Genomic DNA, 19,338 nt, shown 5'->3' on the forward strand with positions numbered 1-19,338 from the left:
CCAAGGGACTCTCAAGAGTCTTCTCCAACACCACAGTTCAAAAGTATCAATTCTTCGGCGCTCAGCTTTCTTTATAGTACAACTCTCACATCCATACATGACTACTGGAAAAACCATAGTCTTGACCAGATGGACCTTTGTTGACAAAGTAATGTCTCTGCTTTTTAATATGCTGTCTAGGTTGGTGATAACTTTCCTTCCAAGAAGTAAGCTTCTTTTAATTCCATGGCTGCAGTCACCATCTGCAGTGATTTTGGAGCCCAAAAAATAAAGTCAGCCACTGTTTCCACTGTTTCCCCGTCTATTTGCCATTAAGTGATGGGACCGGATGCCATGATCTTAGTTTTCTGAATGTTGAGCTTTAAGCCAACTTTTTCACTCTCCTCTTTCACTTTCATCAAGAGGCTTTTTAGTTCCTCTTCACTTTCTGCCATAAGGGTGGTGTCATCTGCATATCTGAGGTTATTGATATTTAAGGCAATGGCATCCCACTCCAGTACTCTTGCCTGGAAAATCCCATGGACGGAGGAGCCTGGTAGGCTGCAGTACATGGGGTCGCTAAGAGTCGGACACGACTGAGCGACTTCACTTTCACTTTTCACTTTCATGCATTGGAGAAGGAAATGGCAACCCACTTCAGTATTCTTGCCTGGAGAATCCCAGGGACAGAGGAGCCTAGTGGGCTGCCGTCTATGGGGTCGCACAGAGTCCGACACGAATGAAGCGACTTAGCAGCAGTAGCAGCAGCAGCAGCAATCTTGATTCCAGCTTGTGCTTCATCCAGCCTGGCATTTCACATGATGTAGTCTGCATATAAGTTAAATAAGCAGGGTGACAATATACAGCCTTGATGTACTCCTTTTCCTATTTGGAACCAGTCTGTTGTTCCATGTCCAGTTCTAACTGTTGCTTCCTGACCTGCATACAAATTTCTCAAGAGGCAGATCAGGTGGTCTGGTATTCCCATCTCTTGAAGAATTTTCCACAGTTTATTGTGATCCACACAGTCAAAGGCTTTGGCATAGTCGATAAAGCAGAAATAGATGTTTTTCTGGAACTCTCTTGTTTTTTCAATGATCCAGCGAATGTTGGCAATTTCATCTCTGGTTCCTCTGCCTTTTCTCAAACCAGCTTGAACATCTGGAAGTTCATGGTTCACATATTGCTGAAGCCTGGCTTGGAGAATTTTGAGCATTACAGGGCCTATATAGTCTAAAATATTTACTAACTAGCCCTTTACAGAAAAAAGTCTTCTGACCCTTTCAATATCTATTTGAAGGTTATTATCAAAAATTAAAGCAAGAGTTGACTTTTAACATTTTCATAGAAAATGTTAAATACCACCAATAATATATCTGTGGATTTTTTTTTTTTTTCAGAATTACTAATCAGGGCATAGTTATAATAAAGTAAATGCTAATTGGGATTTGCTTATGTACAACTTACACCTTATGTGATACCTCAGAGTAGACTTTTCCGGTTCAAACTGAGGGAGGATTTAGCTAGACCAGAAGAAAGAACTTTCTGCATCATACTGCATGCCTCGTGCAGCCCAGCAGCTGGGGTTTATCAGAGGACAGCCAGGCAAGTACGGTCACAACACCCTCTGCCCCAAATGGCTGTTCTGAGGATGGAATAATATCTCCAAATGTGTCTGTACTCCTTGGAGAAAAAGGATATGTGGACACAAGATGCTATTACTTCCTTTCCAAGTCATGTTTTCTAGATTGGTGGATTGGTCTCATAGGACCTCCACTCGGTTGTGCACAATGCCCTTTAAAACAATGAGCTATCCTTGAAAACATGAGCGGCAAAACCCAACCCGCAAGTCACAGTTTCCATCACAGCAACACGTCAACCTGATTAGTACATTTGCCAGGCATCAGCTGATTTCCCGAAAGAAGCAAAGCACCTGGGAGCAGCACAGTGTAATGAGGCGGATAACAGTGCCCAAAATGATAACAACCCTTGGGCAGGGGACGGAAATCAGATGACGGACCTCTGAGTTCTTAGTACATGGGGGAAATCGTTCCTCCTGGCTGTTTTAAAGAAGAAGGCTGATGGTTTAGATGGTAGTGTGATGACTGTCATAAGAATTTTAGTAGCTGAGAAGTCACTATCCTTTTTCTCAAGAAGGCTAAGTTAAAACCATAGATTTAGTTTGACTCATTTGGCTCCTTTATTGTATAACTTGCTCAGCATAATGTCATTTGGGCAGACAGAAATGTTAGCCTGTGTATTATTGTCAGCCTGCATTCCCTGCCGAAATGTAGCTAAACAATTAAGCTCAGAGACCCAATGCCTAGCACAGTGTTTTGTATGTAACAGGTACTCAATACCTATTTGTTGAATAAACGTGTTCTCTGTAATCAGACAGATGTAATAGGTTCATGGAAGAAGCATTCAAAATCACTATTGATAGTAACAAAAATGATTTCAGAGTCATTCCTTTAGTTTTGCTTCTGATTGAAGTTTATAACTTTTCCCCAGGTTCAGTATATTTTAAAAGGGGGAAAAAAATGGTGTAGTACATTCTAATTTCCTCCTGCTTGGTAATTTTGTTGTTGTTAATTTAATTTTGTTTTATTTTTGCAGGGTCTACTTCCTAGGAAATTAAAAAAAAAAAACACACTCCAGTTGTATTTTTCATGGGAAGCCATAAGTAAAGGAATAAGACTAACTGAAACTTCTTCCAACTGTAAGAGAAAAAGCATATGAACAAGTGAAAGATGTTTAAAAAAAAAACTATATGTACCCTCGCTTAAGATCTGATTTCATTTTTCTGTGCAAAAGTAGGAGACTGTAGACATTACTTCATCCTGGGCAAAATGCTGCTTTCTGGTGTGCCCAATAGACCAGCTCCCTGACATTCTCTCTCTTGATTTTGTGTGGGAAATTCCAGGGAAAAGCCAAGATTTCAGGGTCCAGACCCCCACCCCCCACCCCCCACGCCATGTGCCATTGAAAACTAACTTTTCTTTCTTTTTGATGGCTCAAAATGAGCAATACTACTATTTAGACTGCTCCCACAGTATGAGACCAAGAATTACGTATGAGGAAATGGTGAATTAAAAGACATTTAGAAATGGTTATGATTAAGTGTTTTCACAAAGAGAGAATGCAAAGTAGAGAGAGCTCCTTGTTTCTCGAACCAAGGAAACTTTCTTCTGGGCTCGTATGCGTATGTGTGTTTCAAGGGGTAGGAGTACAGAGTGAACACATCTTTTCTCTTTAGAAAGCTGCTGCTGATTGAGGACTGTGTTCTGCTCTGTTACATCCCCCATAAGGTCCCACATAATGCCCTGCACTTTCTAAACATCAGTTCATTCTTTTGTTTGTGACTTGCTTTTTGACTAGTTCTTGCTTGCCCTCCTAGTATTGCACTTACCATATTTGACACACAGGGAAGCCATCGTGCTTTCTTTTAGATAATCATGATTCCAGCAGGCCAGTGTCTTGTTGCTATGATTTTTTGTCTTATGCTTGACATTCATGAATTTTCTCATGTCAGTAAAGTACTAAAGCACACTCGTGACCCTCTGGCACAGAATGATTTGGTGACCAGTTTGCCCATCCACCTTGTATTTATTTATTTATGATTTTTTTAAATTTTATTTTATTTTTAAACTTTACATAATTGTATTAGTTTTGCCAAATATCAAAATGAATCCACCACAGGTATACATGTGTTCCCCACTCTGAACCCTCCTCTCTCCTCCCTCCCCAAACCATCCCTCTGGGTCGTCCCACCTTGTATTTAAGTTTAAGGAGAACTAGGTTATCCACACCGGAGAAGGCAATGGCACCCCACTCCAGTACTCTTGCCTGGAGAATCCCATGGACGGAGGAGCCTGGTGGGCTGCAGTCCATGGGGTCGCACAGAGTCGGACACGACTGAGCAACTTAGCAGCAGCAGCAGCAGCAGGTTATCCACACAGGTCAGAGTGCGGGTGACACTTGGCATGACAAGCCTGGTGAAACGTATTCCTTTAGGTATTCCATTAGCCACGAGGGAAAACCTCAGAACCAGTGGCGGTGCTTGCGTTCTGGGTTCAGTAGGTGGCGCTCTTCTACCTGGTTCACGGGAATGATCTTGAAGGTCATTCTCTCCTGGGTCTCCTGTGCCATAGGCGGTACCATGTTGCCAGGAAAGGAAACCTGAAGCCTTGCCGGGTGGCATCAGTGCCTGAGAAGCGGGTGGCATGATCTGGCGTATGGCCCTGGTCAGGCAGTGCTGGTTGCATACCAGCCCAGGGCGTCTTACTGTCTCCTTTGTTCTGGTGCCAGGTCCCGCCCTTGAGCAACAGCGGAAAAGAACTAACGAAAGACAGTCACGCCATGGGTATTCAGGAGGGTGGCACTAGCTCATAAAACCAGAACGTGTAGACTCAGCATCTCAAAAGTAGTGAAAGGAAAAAAAAGCTGGGGTTTGCCGAAAGCCTCCAGAGAAAGAAGCCAAAAGAGGAAGAGCAACCAAAACTGGGAGCTTTGCCTACTTTGTTGTGTATCTATTATATTTATTATAGTAAATATATAAAAATATGTAATAGGAACTTTAAATGTAGTGTATCTATGTATACTTATAAGTTCATACTCGTATATTATGTGTTCCTATACATACCATCAAGCATTTTAAACTTGTAATACAAAGAACTGACACGTGGAGTAGTTCCGGCAGGAACTTCTGAAATTAAGAATAGTGGGTAGGGAAAGAAACAAGCTTGAGGTAGGAAAGAAGCAGGCGCTACAGAAGAATTGAGTAAAGAAATATGATATGTAAATAAAGCATGTATCAATTTGATGTTTCCAAATGCTTCATGCTGTTTGTCTAACTTAAAGTGGAAAAGTTTAAAAGATAAAGGAAAAGCTTTTAATAGGGAGAATTTAAGTGCCTGTTTTAATTTTCAATGAAACGATAGCTCTTTAAGAACAAGTAATTTGGTGAATGCATAACTCTGCAAACATAAATCATCAGCTTTTGCCTCTGTGGAAGCAGAGGGTTTGTGTGTGGTGTAGCTGTGGCTTTGGTGTGTATTAAGTGACTATATCCAGGACTCCTAAGAATAGTACACTGATGTTCCATAGATTTTGTATTTAATTTACAATTAGTAGGCATGATTGATGTGTAGAAATAACTAAAGTATCTTGATTTTTTTTCCTGAATTTGTTTTCTTTTTGTAAGGACAATTTCTTCAAATAATTAGCAAAGTATTTCACAGGTTTAGCGTTAAAAAGTTCTCTCTCCTCCTATGAACGAAATACTCCATCATGTTCTTCCTTTTTTCCTCCCCACTTTTCTTACCCTAAAAGAATCTTCAAAACCATTCATAGGACAGTTTTTTAGAATAGTATATGAAGGAAATAATTGAGGTAATTTCCAGTTATAAGTATAATTTTCAAAGCTTACAATTTGAAAAATTACCCATCTCAAATTATCACAAGAAAGTCATCTTTAAGGAAAATGTCAGTCCTGAATTGAAGATGAAACTGTTTACTTGTATCTCGTAGCTGCTGCTAGCACAATTCTGAGAACAGTATCTGATATATCTGGCTTACTAGTGAGACAATTAAAGGATAAGGATTTTAAATGACATAGCGGCTTGCAAGAACTTTTCGAGAAGGCCCAGGAGAGGGGTGGGCTGGGTGGCTGCTCAAGCCTGCACAGTTAGGGTGCACCACTTCCTCTGGGCTCCTTCGTATGGGCCCCCTCCCTGGGCGTCTTACTGATGAATCCCGTCCTGGCCGTGAAATCATCCAGTGGTGTGATGGGCTTCTGGCCTCTGCAGAGGAAAAACTCTGGGTGAATTCAAGTACAGCATGTTCTTTTTGTTTTGCAGCTGGTGTAGTGAGGGAGACTAGGGCAAGTGGATTGAATCAAAAAGGAAAATGAAGGCATTCACTGTCTATTTCATCAAGGATGGCTCATTTCAAGTAAACACCATTTAAATAGTCTCCAAATGGCCCATTCTATATGAAGTCATACAGGATGCCCCCTTTGGGCTGTCATTCTCCTTTAAATGGATCGCTTTGTGTGCACAGTGTTTTAATGCCATTCAACCTTAAACCCCATCTGTGGGCCTCATCAGGCCACAGGCTTCAGTGCACATGTGGCAGCCATACCTTCGACATTCTTAGTCTCTGCCGCCAGAAAGTCAGCCCAAGCAAAGGGGGAGGCAGCTGTTAAGACGACAGCAGTTAACATTTCTTCAGCACTTACTATGCACCAGTTACTATGCCTAGAGATTTCTGTATGTGAGATACAGACTATGATTATTCCTTTGTTACAGATGAGGAAACTGACGCATGGAGATATTAAGCAATATGCCCAAACTGGTAAGTGTGGATCGGAGAATTGAACCTTTGCAATCAGATTCCAGAGCTAGAACTCAGTCTGTGGACATTTTTAAGGGAAATAAACTCTTGTCAATTCTCTTTCCAAGGTAGGCTTATCCCAAACAATAGATAATCCAGAAATTATTTCTCTTTGTCTTTGGAATGCATGCTCTGCTTTCTGGAGCAGTATTCCCCTTGTTATTTGCATTTTTTTTTTCTTTGCAGTATGGTTTGAAAGTGAGGTCAGGTATTTCCCGAGCAGCTACCTCCCCATGGCAGTGGGTGGTCGTCATGCAAGACTGGACTCAGTGGAATAATCCATGAGCAGACAACCCAAGAGACAGTTTTCTACCAAATGAGGTTACTAGACCTGCCCTCATAGTAATGAACTAGTGAGAGCCTCCCCCTGAGCCCCACTGAGGCATTCTGTTATCGCAGCACCAGCTCCAGATTTACTCAGGGTTGTGCAAAAAGCCCATGATTGGACCTTTGGGAAGCTTCTGAGAAGAGTCCAACTAGGGTCTTTTTGAGAAGAGGGTTCCTGGCCAGTTCTTATGTGGCCCAGACTAGTTATCTGCCCCTGTTTGATGGTAGCTTGGTAGCCTAGAAAACTTTTTTGCTTTAAAAGCCTGAAATGTAAAACAGTTTCTTCCATTTGAGCTCCACTAAGTAGAGGAAACTAAAAATAATAATAATAACAAGCTTTGAGGTCTGCATAGGAGACAGTCATCTTGAACATTTAAAATATGGGTTTGGGGGATGTTCCCAACACATTTCCCCCTCAAGTCCTTTTCTTTCTGTTATTTAACTTCCCAGAAGACTGTGGAGAGACCATGCTAGACCGAAAACACTGTCACTGGACTGACTCAGGCTCTGTTATCACTTTCTCTACCTCACTCCCAAACTCTAGGTCATCTTAAGGTTTCTGACTTTTTAAAACTGCCAATCTCATTCCAGCCCTCTGCCACACCCCTCTGTGGCTTCCTGTGCCCTCCCGACATCACCATGAAGGTACAGACATCCTCATGAAGATGCTGGGACGTGATGAGATTGGGCACTCTGGATTCTCCATGACCCTCTGCAGGCATCTAACAGATACTCTTACTCCATCAGCAGTGTTCTCTCTGAAAGCAGTTTCAGTTTCTGCTATTTCCATGTCTCATCTTGTCCATGTACTAAATGGATGGTACAGGAACCAGAAGGACAGCAAAAAAACCAATTGAAAAGTTCCATGCAGAACATAGGGAGAAAGCCTATTGTGTATAGTATTCATTCTTTCCCCTGGAGGCTTCATTGAGATATAATTGACATGTAACATTATGTAAGTTTAAGATGGTCAATGTGATGGTTTGATATACGTATATATTGTGAAATGATGATTAAATAAGGTCATATGGTTATATAGTGTGTGTATGTGTGGTGAGGACTTTTAAGATTTACTCTCTTATGCAATTTTCAGATGTACAGTATTATTAACTATAGTCACCATGCGGTACCTCACATCCTCAGAACTTACTTATAACTAGAGGCTTGCACCCCTTGAGCACCTTCAGCCTTTCTCTCTCCCAGCTCTCCTCCACCCACCACCACTGCTGCTGCTGCTGCTAAGTCGCTTCAGTCGTGTCCGACTCTGTGCGACCCCATGGACTACAGCCTACCAGGCTCCTCCGTCCATGGGATTTTCCAGGCAAGAGTACTGGAGTGGGGTGCCATCGCCTTCTCCGCCACCACAAGCAGCCACCAATCTACTTTCTACTTCTATTAATATTTTTTTTCTGTTAGATTCTACACATAAGTGAGATCATACAGTATTTGTCTTTTCCTGACTTATTTTACTTAGCTTAATGCAATCAAGGTATATCCATGTTGTTGCAAATGGCAGGATTTTTTTTTTCTTCTGAATGAATAATATTCTGCGTGTGTGTGTGTCTGTGTGTGTGTGTGTCTGTGTATCACATTTTCTCTATCCATGTATCTACCATTTGGGGCTTAGGTTGTTTCCCTATCTTGGCTATTGGCTATTCTGAATAATTCTATAATGAACATGGGGTGCAGATATCTTTGAGAGAGTGATTTCATTTCCTTCAGGTATATACCCAGAGGTGACATTGCTGGATCATGAAGAATTCTATCTTTAAAAGAAAATTAAAAAAAAAAAATTAAAAAAAAATTTTTTTAGGAACCTCCATAATGTTTTCCATAGTGGCCACACCATTTTATATTCCCCTCAACATTGCACAAGGGTTCCTTTTTCTCCACATCTTCGCCAGCACTTATCTCTTGGCTTTTTGGAAATAGTTATTCTAATAGGTGAGGTGATACCTCACTGTGGTTTTGATTTGCATTTACCTGATGATTGGTGATGTTGAGCACCTTTTTGTCTACTTGTTGGCCATTTGAGTTACTTCTTTGGAAAAATGTCTATTTCGGTCTTTTACCCATTTTAAAAGTAGGGTTAGATGTCTTCTTGCTGTTGTATTGCATGAGTTCCTTGCATATTTCAGATATTAACTCCTTATCAGATATGTGGTTTGCAAATACTTTCTCTCATTCAGTAGATTTCCTTTTCATTCCACTGATGATTTCTTTTGCTATATACAAAATTTTTAGCTTGATGTAGTTCCTCCTATTTCTTTTTGCTTTTGGTCTTATATCAAAAAAATCATAACCAATGTTTTATTCTTAAAGGATTTCTTAGTAGAATAGTGCCTACTCCTTATTGCAAAATTGCCTCTTCTGAGTTATGTTTTATCATTTTAACAGTATCTCAGAACCAAAAATGTTGTTCTTTTTCTGATAAGATTCTCTTTTAATTGACCGATTGTGTTATTTAAAAAATTTTTTTAAATACACATATTTAAAGACTCAAATAGTTCAATTGGGCTTATTATACTCCCTTCCCAAAATAGCAGTCCTCAGTACTTCCAGCATATTTTTCTTACTTCGGAAGTTATCTTCCTTTTTATTTGATTATTTGATACTTATCTTCATAATATTCAGTAAGATGCTTGATTGTTCAGCATTGGTTTTCACACTATGGCAGATAGGGTTTTGGTACTCTTCCCCTCCCTCTACACACTCCATCACACACATGCTCCCTTCCCAAAACTTTATCTTCACAGTATAATTAATATCATAACTTTGATTAGATCAATATTCATCACACATTGTTATATCTATGGTTGCTAGTGCAACTTTGATTATATTATTATTTCTGTATTACATGCTAGTTTTTCATGGAATTAATAATAGCCTTATTGTCTGTTCTCTTTTGCTTGGTTTTCTACGTATTTGCCAACCCCAAGATTCTTTGAAAGTTGTTTAAATCTTTACAGATGCTCAGATACATCAGATTTTCTCTCAGTTTCATCTTCCTGAAGCAGTCTCTCCTGGGGCCATATTGCCCTGCAGGGCACGTTACACTCTCTGCTGGTGCACAGCTGGTTCCTGGGAATGCCCTTCTCCATTATTCTACAGGTTCCCTTTGTGTCTCTCTTAGGTTGGATCATCTATGTTCCTCTTACTGGTTTACTACCTCCTTCTGAGGCATAATTTGCATACTCTAGTAGCTTCCAGAAAACAGAATGTGTGGGAGGCAATTAAAAAAAAAAACACTTTACATGTCTGAAAATGTCCTTATTGTAAGTGATTTTTGTTTTCTCTCTCTTTTGGGAAGCTTGTAAGATCTTGCCTTTATCCTCAGGGTTCTAAATTTCATAACGATGTATCATAATGTAGGTGGACTTGTTCCGGGTGTTCTGGATATTGTGTGCACTTTCAGTCTGAAAACTCATGGTCCCTTAAATTTGGGGAAATTTTCTCAAATTTTTTAACCTACAGTTTTCTTCCTTCTATTTCCTCTGATGTCTTTTTCTGGAGCTTCTGTTGCTTGGATATTAGATTGTCTTCTTTTATTTCTGGGGAGATTTCAGCTTTATATTCTGTCTCACTCCTATTATTGGGTTTTTCTTTCCTTCTCTCATGTTTTTTTAATTCTCTGTCAACTCCTCTTTTTTTCATCTTATACTGTTCTTGTTTCAGCACTGCAATAAATTCTCTGAACTTTCAGTATGTACCTGTTTGGTGTTTTTTGAAGTTTTCTTCTCCTAGCATGGTCACTGTCCTCCAAGTTCCTTGCTTCTTTTTGGTTTTGTCTCTCTGTTTTGCATTAGGGGCTTTCTAAAGATGCTTGAAAGTCCTTGATTTTTCTGTAGGCATTTGGGGGTAGGGGACTAAAATGTAATTGGAGCACTGAGTGAATGCATAGGCCTTGTCATCTGTAAGTTTCATCATAGACAAATCATAGGAAACCTCCAATTTCAGTATCCTTGGTTGTCTCTCTTGGGCTTGTCAGGTTTTTTCATTTTCCTGCCTGGAGGTAAAAACTTGGTTGTCAAATAAGGGGAAATGACTGGTGGTAATGGTAAAGAATCTGCCTGCCAAAGCAGGAAATGCAAGAGACATGGGTTCAATCCCTGAGTCAGGAAAACCCCCTGGAGTAGGAGATTGCAACCCACTCCAGTATTCTTGCCTGGAAAATTCCATGGACAGAGGAGCTTGGTGGACAGTCCATGGGGCTGCAGAGAGTCAGACGGGACTGAGTTACTAAGCACAGCACACACCTAAGGCTGGTGGTCTCAGCATCTGATATGCATTCATTTAATCCCATTCATTTGCTTCAACTATGCCATTCTACCTTCAGAGACCCTCTCTTTTATTCTCTGGAAGATAAACCTCTAGTTATTTGCTAGTATGTTTGGGGGGGCGGGACAGGTAGCCCAGGTGTGTGCCACCCAGGGATCTGAGCCCTTCTGAGTCATCCGACCCATCCTGCTTACTTTAGCACCTCTACTCACAGCCTTTTGGGAGGATCTGGGGGATAAAATGAGGTGAATCTTGTCTTTCTCCCAGCTGACTTAGGATTCAGAGCTGCCATGTCGGGGCTTCCAGTATTTTGTGGGTAATTGTCTCCTGTTTTATTCTCCTTGTTCTTTTTGGTTTATGCCTTTTAAAAAAATCCTTTTACTGTCCTTTAGTTGGATTTTAGGAGAAAGCAACCTGGTTCCACTATCCATTTTTTTAAATAAGGATTATATGTTTTTTTGCTATTGAGTTGTGTGAGTTCCTTATATATTTTGGATATTAACTCTTTATCAGATATGTATTCAATCTTCCATTTTTACTTGCAAGCCTCACTGTTGCTGTTTATTTACTGAACCTCTCCCCCCACCAAGGAGCTGAAGTTTTTGAAAGAAAGGTTCAACAGCCCATGTTCAACAACACTCCAAAATAGGTTTCAGAGATAGAATAACCAGACCACAGCCCTGTGAGTCAGAGAGTATTGAAATTCAAAATTTCTCTTTTAAACCTAGGCTATTCAAAATCTAGGATATTTCACTCTTTTCCCATACCTTCTTTCCTCTTCTCATATCTCCTCCTCCCCACCCCCCAACTTATGCCAGCTCTCATTATGTTGTCCAGTCCAAATTGAAGTTCTTCATTGGAGCAACTGTCGGGGAGGCGTCAGGTTGCAGAGAATGAGGCAGTTATGGGAAAGCAGAAAAATTAGGGAGGTAGACTCAGTACAGCATGTCATGTAGGATCCATGTCAGGCTTTTATCAAGACTGACATGGGATTGTCATGTCAATGACAATTGGCTGAGATTGTCTTTACATTCTTCTTACTGGCCTGGGATCACAGCAGCCATTCTTTTTTACAGCTGTAGTTTTTCTTCAAGCCCAGGAGAAGCTATGCATAGCATCAGATTGTCTCCAGCATCACTGGATTTGGTTCTCTTTAAAGAGGAGCCTGCGTTCAGCTTCTTAGTCAGCTGTGGAGAAAGTGATCTCAAGAGTGGCCACTCTTTTTGCAGAACCAGTATCAAACTTACAAGCAAGTTTGAGAGAATGGCTGCCTCGGTAAAGGGTTTCCAACAGCATGCCCTTCTGTATTCCTTCTTCAGGTATCTCCTCTATTGACTTCCAGACTTGATAGCATGTCTTGTTTATTCAAACTTGAGATATGTTCATTTTGTCCTAAGTTTAAGTTTTTGTTTCCTATTTAAAATTTTGATTTTTATCAGAGAAGTTCTGTAATGTATTTCTTTCTATCTAAATTGTTAGTTTCAGAGGGTAATAAATAATGACCCCTCCAATCTTCCAAAGCTCAGATTCAGTTCAGTTCACTTCAGTCGCTCAGTCATGTCTGACTCTTTGTGACCCCATGAAGCACAGCATGCCAGGTCTCCCTGTCGATCACCAACTCCCGGAGTTCACCCAAACTCTTGTGCATCAAGTTGGTGATGCCATCCAGCCATCTCATCCTCTGTCATCCCCTTCTCCTCCTGCCCCCAATCCTTCCCAGCATTAGGGTCTTTTCCAATGAGTCAACTCTTTGCATGAGGTGGCCAAAGTATTGGAGTTTCAGCCTCAGCATCAGTCTTTCCAGTGAGTACCTAGGACTGGTATCCTTTAGGATGGACTGGTTGGATCTCCTTGCAGTCCAAGGGACTCTCAAGAGTCCTCTCCAACACCACAGCTCAAAAGCATCAATTCTTTGGCACTCAGCTTTCTTCACAGTCCAACTCTCACATCCATACACGACCACTGGAAAACCATAGCCTTGACTAGATGGACCTTTGTTGGCAAAGTAATATCAGATTAGTTGAGATTAAAAAAATCCAAGTATATGGAGAGCAAAATCCAACCTTTATTACTGATTTTTACTGGTAAAGCACTTTGAAAAATGTCATTAAAAGTCTGCTGGTCAATGTAGGCCTGTTAATATTTCAACTCTGAAATTGACTTTATCCACTCATTGACCAAATTGGATGACAACAGTCCATTCTATGAGTGTTTAACCCTCAGCAACTTAAAATAAGAAAGAGAAGATTAGCTCCTCAAAAGGAGTTAGCAGGGGGCTGAAAGAGAGGCTGGGAGTGTTACTCTAGCGGTAGCTCCCGCTATGGGAACATGAAGAGTGAAGCACTGTGTTCCATAATGTGAGGTGATACTAGATTCCCTAAAGATAACACCACTAATTTATAACACATGCTCAGAAAAAAATATTACGTTAAGTCAGGTTGAATGATACATTGAGATTTCAGTAACATTAAAATCATTTCCTCATGTTACAAGAAAAGAAGCATAATGTGATAAGTTATCAATCATTTGTTCCTTTGGTAAGAACCTTCTCTATGGTTTGGATTAAGTGGAGGGGGTACACTTTTGGCTGTGGTAGGGAGCTCTGGCTACAAATTCGAGCCCTGTTACAAACTAGCTGGGAGTCCTTGGCTCGCCTGAACCTCTCAAGCTCTGTTTTTCATCTGCTTGATGAGGAAAGGGGACTACCCCAATATATTAACAGATAAAAAGGATGAGAGAGAAGACCTGAACTTCCGTAAATAAGTGGTTTCAGGGTTGGTACTAAAACCCATATACTTTCCTTCCCAGTCTCATTTTCTTTTTTTTTTTTTTGCTATATCCATTTTAGAGTGACCTGAATTGAATTTAGACAAAGTAGTTTGGCAGCACAGAAATGGTCATTTATTCATTCATTCAACATAGCATCTTCTTTTTTGTGGCAAGTACTGTGCTGGCAATATGGATAAGATATGTTCTTGACTCCATAGTAGCATACAACCTCTGTCCTTATGTGTTTGTAGCTATTAGTGACCGCCTCAACCCTTTATTTATAGCCTCACTTGAAGGGCTTCAAACTGATCCATGGAAGAGATCCAAATCTTCTTGGCTATGCTGAATCCATCATCTCTCTTTTGCTGAGACCTAGAATAATGCCCCACCTCCAAGAATTAGCTCATCTCAACTTAGCACACAAGCTCTTCAAGTGCCTAAAGAGAAAAAAATACAGAGTAAAGTCCAGGACCATGCATTGGCCTCATTATGTTTTTCTTTTTCTGTTTGTAGGCTACTCAAGTTGGCATTACTACGTCACCATGCCAATGCCAGCCTCCACCTTCACAATTGCAGTGGGATCCTGGACAGAAATGAAGCCGGAGACCTGCTCATCAAATGATGTGGCAACAGAGAGATCCTTCTCACCTTCTGAAGCTCACTTCAGGTTTGTACTTGCGAACTTGCTGAAAAACAAGCACTTGAGGGAGCAGCATGATGCATTTATTCCAAGCACTGGGAATGTGAGTCATTCCTGCTGAGAAACTAAACCAAAATATGATTAATCAAAGCAGGAAAAACCCTACTGGGAGCGAAAGAGAGTTGAGAGGCAGAAATGTGGGCATATTGTTTATGCAGAAAGAAAGAGAAATATATATGAGATCCTCTGGATAGTCAGGTGATGTATTTTTATGTGTTTCATTAAGTCAACAGAATCATCAGATTCAATACTTTATCTCCTTCTACACCTTTTAACTTTGGTTTTCGGTACTTGTTTTTTCAAAAGCACAGCTGAATGGAAAGAAGGTGCTTGTCTGATGGATTACTTTGTGGGCCACTTTGCTGTTTTGATTCCTTGCTGATAACATATCAGCCGTGTGCTTGTGGGGGCTGGCCTCCCTCAGTGGGGAGAGTCAGCCTCCTTGGAGCTCAGGACACGAGGAAGCTGTCAGAAGGCTATTAGGTTATGAGAATCTTGCTGGGTCAGGGCTCTGTTAACTTCAGTAGCAATTTCTTCTTTTTCAGGATGGATCAGAGAAAATCAAAGCTTTTAAAAATTAGTGTGGGCCTTTGGATATTCACTTGTAGCCTCCTCCCTGGGCTTTCAGCTATATCTAGTTTTCAGATCCAAAAGGAAAGAGAATGCACGTAAGAGGCACAGAAGTGTGCTTGCTCATTGTACGTGTTGCATCATGCTTTGTTCCAGGATGACCTTGACACCCACCTCAGTTTAACCTTTTTTTCCTATAGACACAAAGTCACTAAGTCAGTACCTTTCAGTGAAGAGCAATGATACAGATGCTCATTTCATCCTTGAAAACCAACTAAGATATGCTCTTAGTGAAATTCCTCTTGTTTGGGTTTTATTTTGCTATGTTTCTTTCATTCGTACCACAGTGACAATAGTAGTCGGTACCCTTCGGAGATAAAGCCACTGGGGCCTCTATTAACATAGGCATGTCTTATTGCCCGCATTTGCCTTTTGGAGGGAGGGAAGAAATTTCTACTTCCTGCTCAGTAACTTGTCTGTCAGGACTGTCTGCCCTGAGCTCTATAGAGGATCCTAGATTGTTTATTGGGCTTTATTTATGTACTCTTGAGGGAAGAACATTGTGGATGGAAATGACATGTCTTACTTTCACATGGGAACATTTAATTGCCTGTGCTGCCCTCTGGTCCTCTCTTCCTCTGTTACTGAGATTGCAGAGTAGGCCTCACTCTGCAGGTTTATGAAGCCCAGATTTCTGAGCGAGGAGGACAGGTGCCCTGGAGAATTACTTGGATTTACAGCACACTTGGTATGACTGACAAATAACCTTTTTTTCCATTAAGCACTGAAACACCGGGGTTATTTGTTACTGCAGCATATCTTAGCCTATCCTTAATGATACAGAAGCCACGGGGTGTTGCAGTCAGAGAGGGTCTTGATCTAAATGTCATCTCAGTTAGTCCTGAGGATAAGCCTATTAGAATGATAGGCTTTATTATCTCCTTTTTTCACATAAAGATACAGAAGCTTCAGACAGCAACTTCATGTCCATATCCCTATTGAGTTACAACACATGGATTCACATCTCAGCTTGACCCGCTAGAGAGGTGATTCAGAACCTTGCCTGGGGACTTTTAAAGGCTACATGTAACATCCACACCTCACCTGGAGTCTGATCTACCTTCCCACTGTTATTGATTGGAATCTATCATGTTACTGAAGTTGAGAGCATTGCCTTTGAAGCTGAAGGAGCCATTTCTATTGATTATGTCTCTTTGGGCAGGCCATACTTCCCTTCTCTGTAGAAGAAAGTCTTTGTTCAGGGTTCTCAGATTCTTTGTGGTGAAGAAGCACTGTGCTCTTCATCTACACCCTCAGGGCTCATTGACTCTTAGGGGAGGTGTGCATCAGGAAATGTGTGCCGTAGGATACGAGGAGAAAGCAAAGATGGAACTTTGTTATTTTGTCCTTCTAGCCATATTCCCAGAGACACACAGGAGGAGAGTGGGCAGCGGTCATTGCTCTCTGCTGCCCGGAGGTAACTGCAATGGCTTTTCACTCTTCTTGCGTCTATAGTTGTGATGGGAGCAGGACATGGACAGATCAAGTGGAGATTCTGGAAAGAGATGATATGTGAAATTCCTCTTGGGGTTTAGGGGAAGGGGTAATTTTGATTCCCCTTTTGTCCTCCTGAGTTTAGAACCAATTGAGAAACAGACAGAAGGAAAGCAAAATAAAGCTTTTATTGTTGACAGAAGCTGGACTGAGGGAGTGCTCAGGTGCATAGTCTCAGTGGACATTCTAATACTTCATTTCCAAATTAGACAAATTTACTTACCCACCCAGTTACCCACCCAGGTGGACCTCTGCCAGCCTCCACAAGACAGATGCACACAGATTGCCTAACAGCCAAAAAGTAACCCCTCTGTGGGCAAGCAGATGGAAAAAGAGAAAGCCCAAAGTGGCAAGCCAACCCCATCAGCTGTGGAGAGAGGTCAGGGTTGCCACTCGGGGGAAGCACGTCCTTGTATAGAAACACAGGCCTGTGAAATGGAGTCCCTCCCACACTCCCTCTGTGTCCGACATGCTATGACTAAGTTTTCCCTCCATTTATCACTGTGCTTGTCCATCAGAATTGTACTGCTGATAAAATAATAGCTTACATTTGCTTAATCCTTCCCTGGCTGCGTGCTCCATGTGTGCTGTCTTTAGTCATCAAAGGGTGGCTTTGTGTTTTTATCCATTAAATCTTTGGCTCCATGCTAAGTTTGCCAGCAAAGGTGCTCTAAAGTGCCCACTACAGTGGTGTTTTTGGTTATATTCACATCTGGTCCCCTTGCCTCCCTCAGCATCCCCTCCCCCTCCACCACCCTACCCTTTCTATTGCAAACCTTCCCAAGACCACCAGTTCAACTCATGTAAATGTAACTTTTACAGGGGCTTTATACACCACAGGCTTGCATTTGCCTGAAGTTTCATCTGTGTCTCAGAGACTTAGCCAAAGTATTGGTCACTGAACTTTTGATCACTGTTCATGTGGCCTAAATTATGTGAGGAATGTTCCCTCTTCCAGCTCCAGCTCCACGCATGCTCTAGCCCATTCTAGGTGAGCAAATGCATTAGTTAAAAGGCACTTAGGTAAATTTCTGAAAGTTTATCAATTTTATTTGGCTGCAGTATAACCTTCTCCAGCCACAGGGGAATTTTTGTGTTATGTTTAACCTCTCAAGGCCTTTGTTAAAATATTGTCTTCACTTGGGGGCCATTCAGTTTAAAGCACAACATGGAAACTTGGATAAAGTCCAGAGGACTTAACAAAAATGATTAAATGCAAGGAAGGCAGGCAACACGAAGAAGAAAAGGCATTGAGGTTGTTCATCCTAGAGAAGGGATGACTTGGTGCAGGAAGAGGTCTTCTTTAGAGCTGCAAAGGTGATGAAAATTCCCTTGTGGACCTTGGAGGATAAACCCTGTTTCTATCTCTCTAAGAGTCTGGAAAAGAAGGAATTACATATATATATATATATAGATAGATAGATAGATATAGATATATATAGATATAGGGTTTCCCTAGTAGCTCAGACGGTAAAGAATCTGCCTGGAATGCAGGAGATCTGGGTTCGATCCCTGGGTCAGGAAGATCCCATGGAGAAGGAAATGGCAACCCCTCCAGTATCCTTGCCTGAAAAGTTCCATGGACAGAGGAGCCTGGCGGGCTACAGTCCATGGGGTCGCAAAAGAGTCAGACACGACAGAGCAACTCACACACACACCCACATAATATGTATAATATATAATATATTTATAATCTGTACATTATAAATATATATAAATCATAGGAAAAATGCCAATTTCCATTACATCCTTCACTATGAGCAAACCTTTTCATATCTTCCTGGCTTGGTTTGGTTTCTCCAGCCCTTGCTCTCTCCACATATTTCAGCTTTTTGTCTCTTACTGTACACATTTCAGTTTTCTCTGCAGTGCACTAAATGCCCTGAGAAAATGCATCCAGCTTCCAGACACTCCTACATCGCAGTTTATATTAACATCACTGTCGACAATTCGCTGGGGGCTGGTGGTGGCATTTTGAACACTTGTGATTTTTATGGTAAGCAAGCATCTAAGCTGCTTGCTAAAATATGTTAATAAATTGTGTAACCTGTGTCACTGTAACTTTCAGAATTAAAACTTTTTTTTCTCCCAAGAAAACTGTAAGCTCCTCAAAGATAGGGTTGGAAATTTATTCATACGTGTGTACATAGCAGCATCCTTTGAGGTGCCTTGAATAGAGCAAAGATACTGGAAATATTTACTAAGTTGTCAGGTTGAACTGAGGAAGGGGTTTGTGAGCAGTAAAGGGTACGCTTTCCAAGGGAGACTTTTCTAGCAATCCCTTTGAACCTGTGGTAGGAAAACATTTGTGTCAAGTGGTTTTAGTACAGCACCTTCTTGAAACAAGAGATTGGGCTGAAGAAGAGCTTCTTGACAGTTTTCACCTTTGTGATTATGAGTAAAACATGGTCATTCTTACTCTTTGGAAAGACCTCTTATAAAATAATTTTAGCCTAGCAGTTGTGTGAGAGGGAACCAGTGATCAGCTTCCCATCATTTACCAGTCTAACATATATTTCACCAGTTCTTCCCACTCCTGGCAACATTAATGGGCACTAATACTATCAATACAAGGAAGAGTAGGAAGCCAGAGAACCACAGACCAGCTGAGCTCAGCTTTGAGAAAAATCCAGGATCCTCTTTACTCAAGAAGAATCATGAAGTATGTGGAGCAGAAGGGTCAGCAGAGAGGAGCTTATGACCCAGTGTGATGAAAAGAATAGCTCTTACCCTGCAGAATGTCGTGTGCATTAGTTAGGATGATGCAT

General features: G+C 41.2%; 1 protein-coding gene across 12 annotated transcripts in view; it reads left to right on the forward strand.

The window, feature by feature from the left end:
* The window catches only part of AOPEP (aminopeptidase O (putative)), a 423,192-nt gene that overhangs the window by 91,843 nt on the left and 312,011 nt on the right, over nt 1-19,338 (forward strand). For all 12 annotated transcript variants that reach the window (XM_025281992.3, XM_044940256.2, XM_044940257.2 and 9 more), the window contains one exon: nt 14,260-14,413. In XM_025281992.3, coding sequence (XP_025137777.3) covers nt 14,260-14,413 — 154 coding nt within the window. The remainder of the gene's footprint in view (nt 1-14,259; nt 14,414-19,338) is intronic.

Source organism: Bubalus bubalis, chromosome 3 (genome assembly GCF_019923935.1).
Source record: "Bubalus bubalis isolate 160015118507 breed Murrah chromosome 3, NDDB_SH_1, whole genome shotgun sequence".
NCBI classification, from domain to species: Eukaryota; Metazoa; Chordata; class Mammalia; order Artiodactyla; family Bovidae; genus Bubalus; species Bubalus bubalis.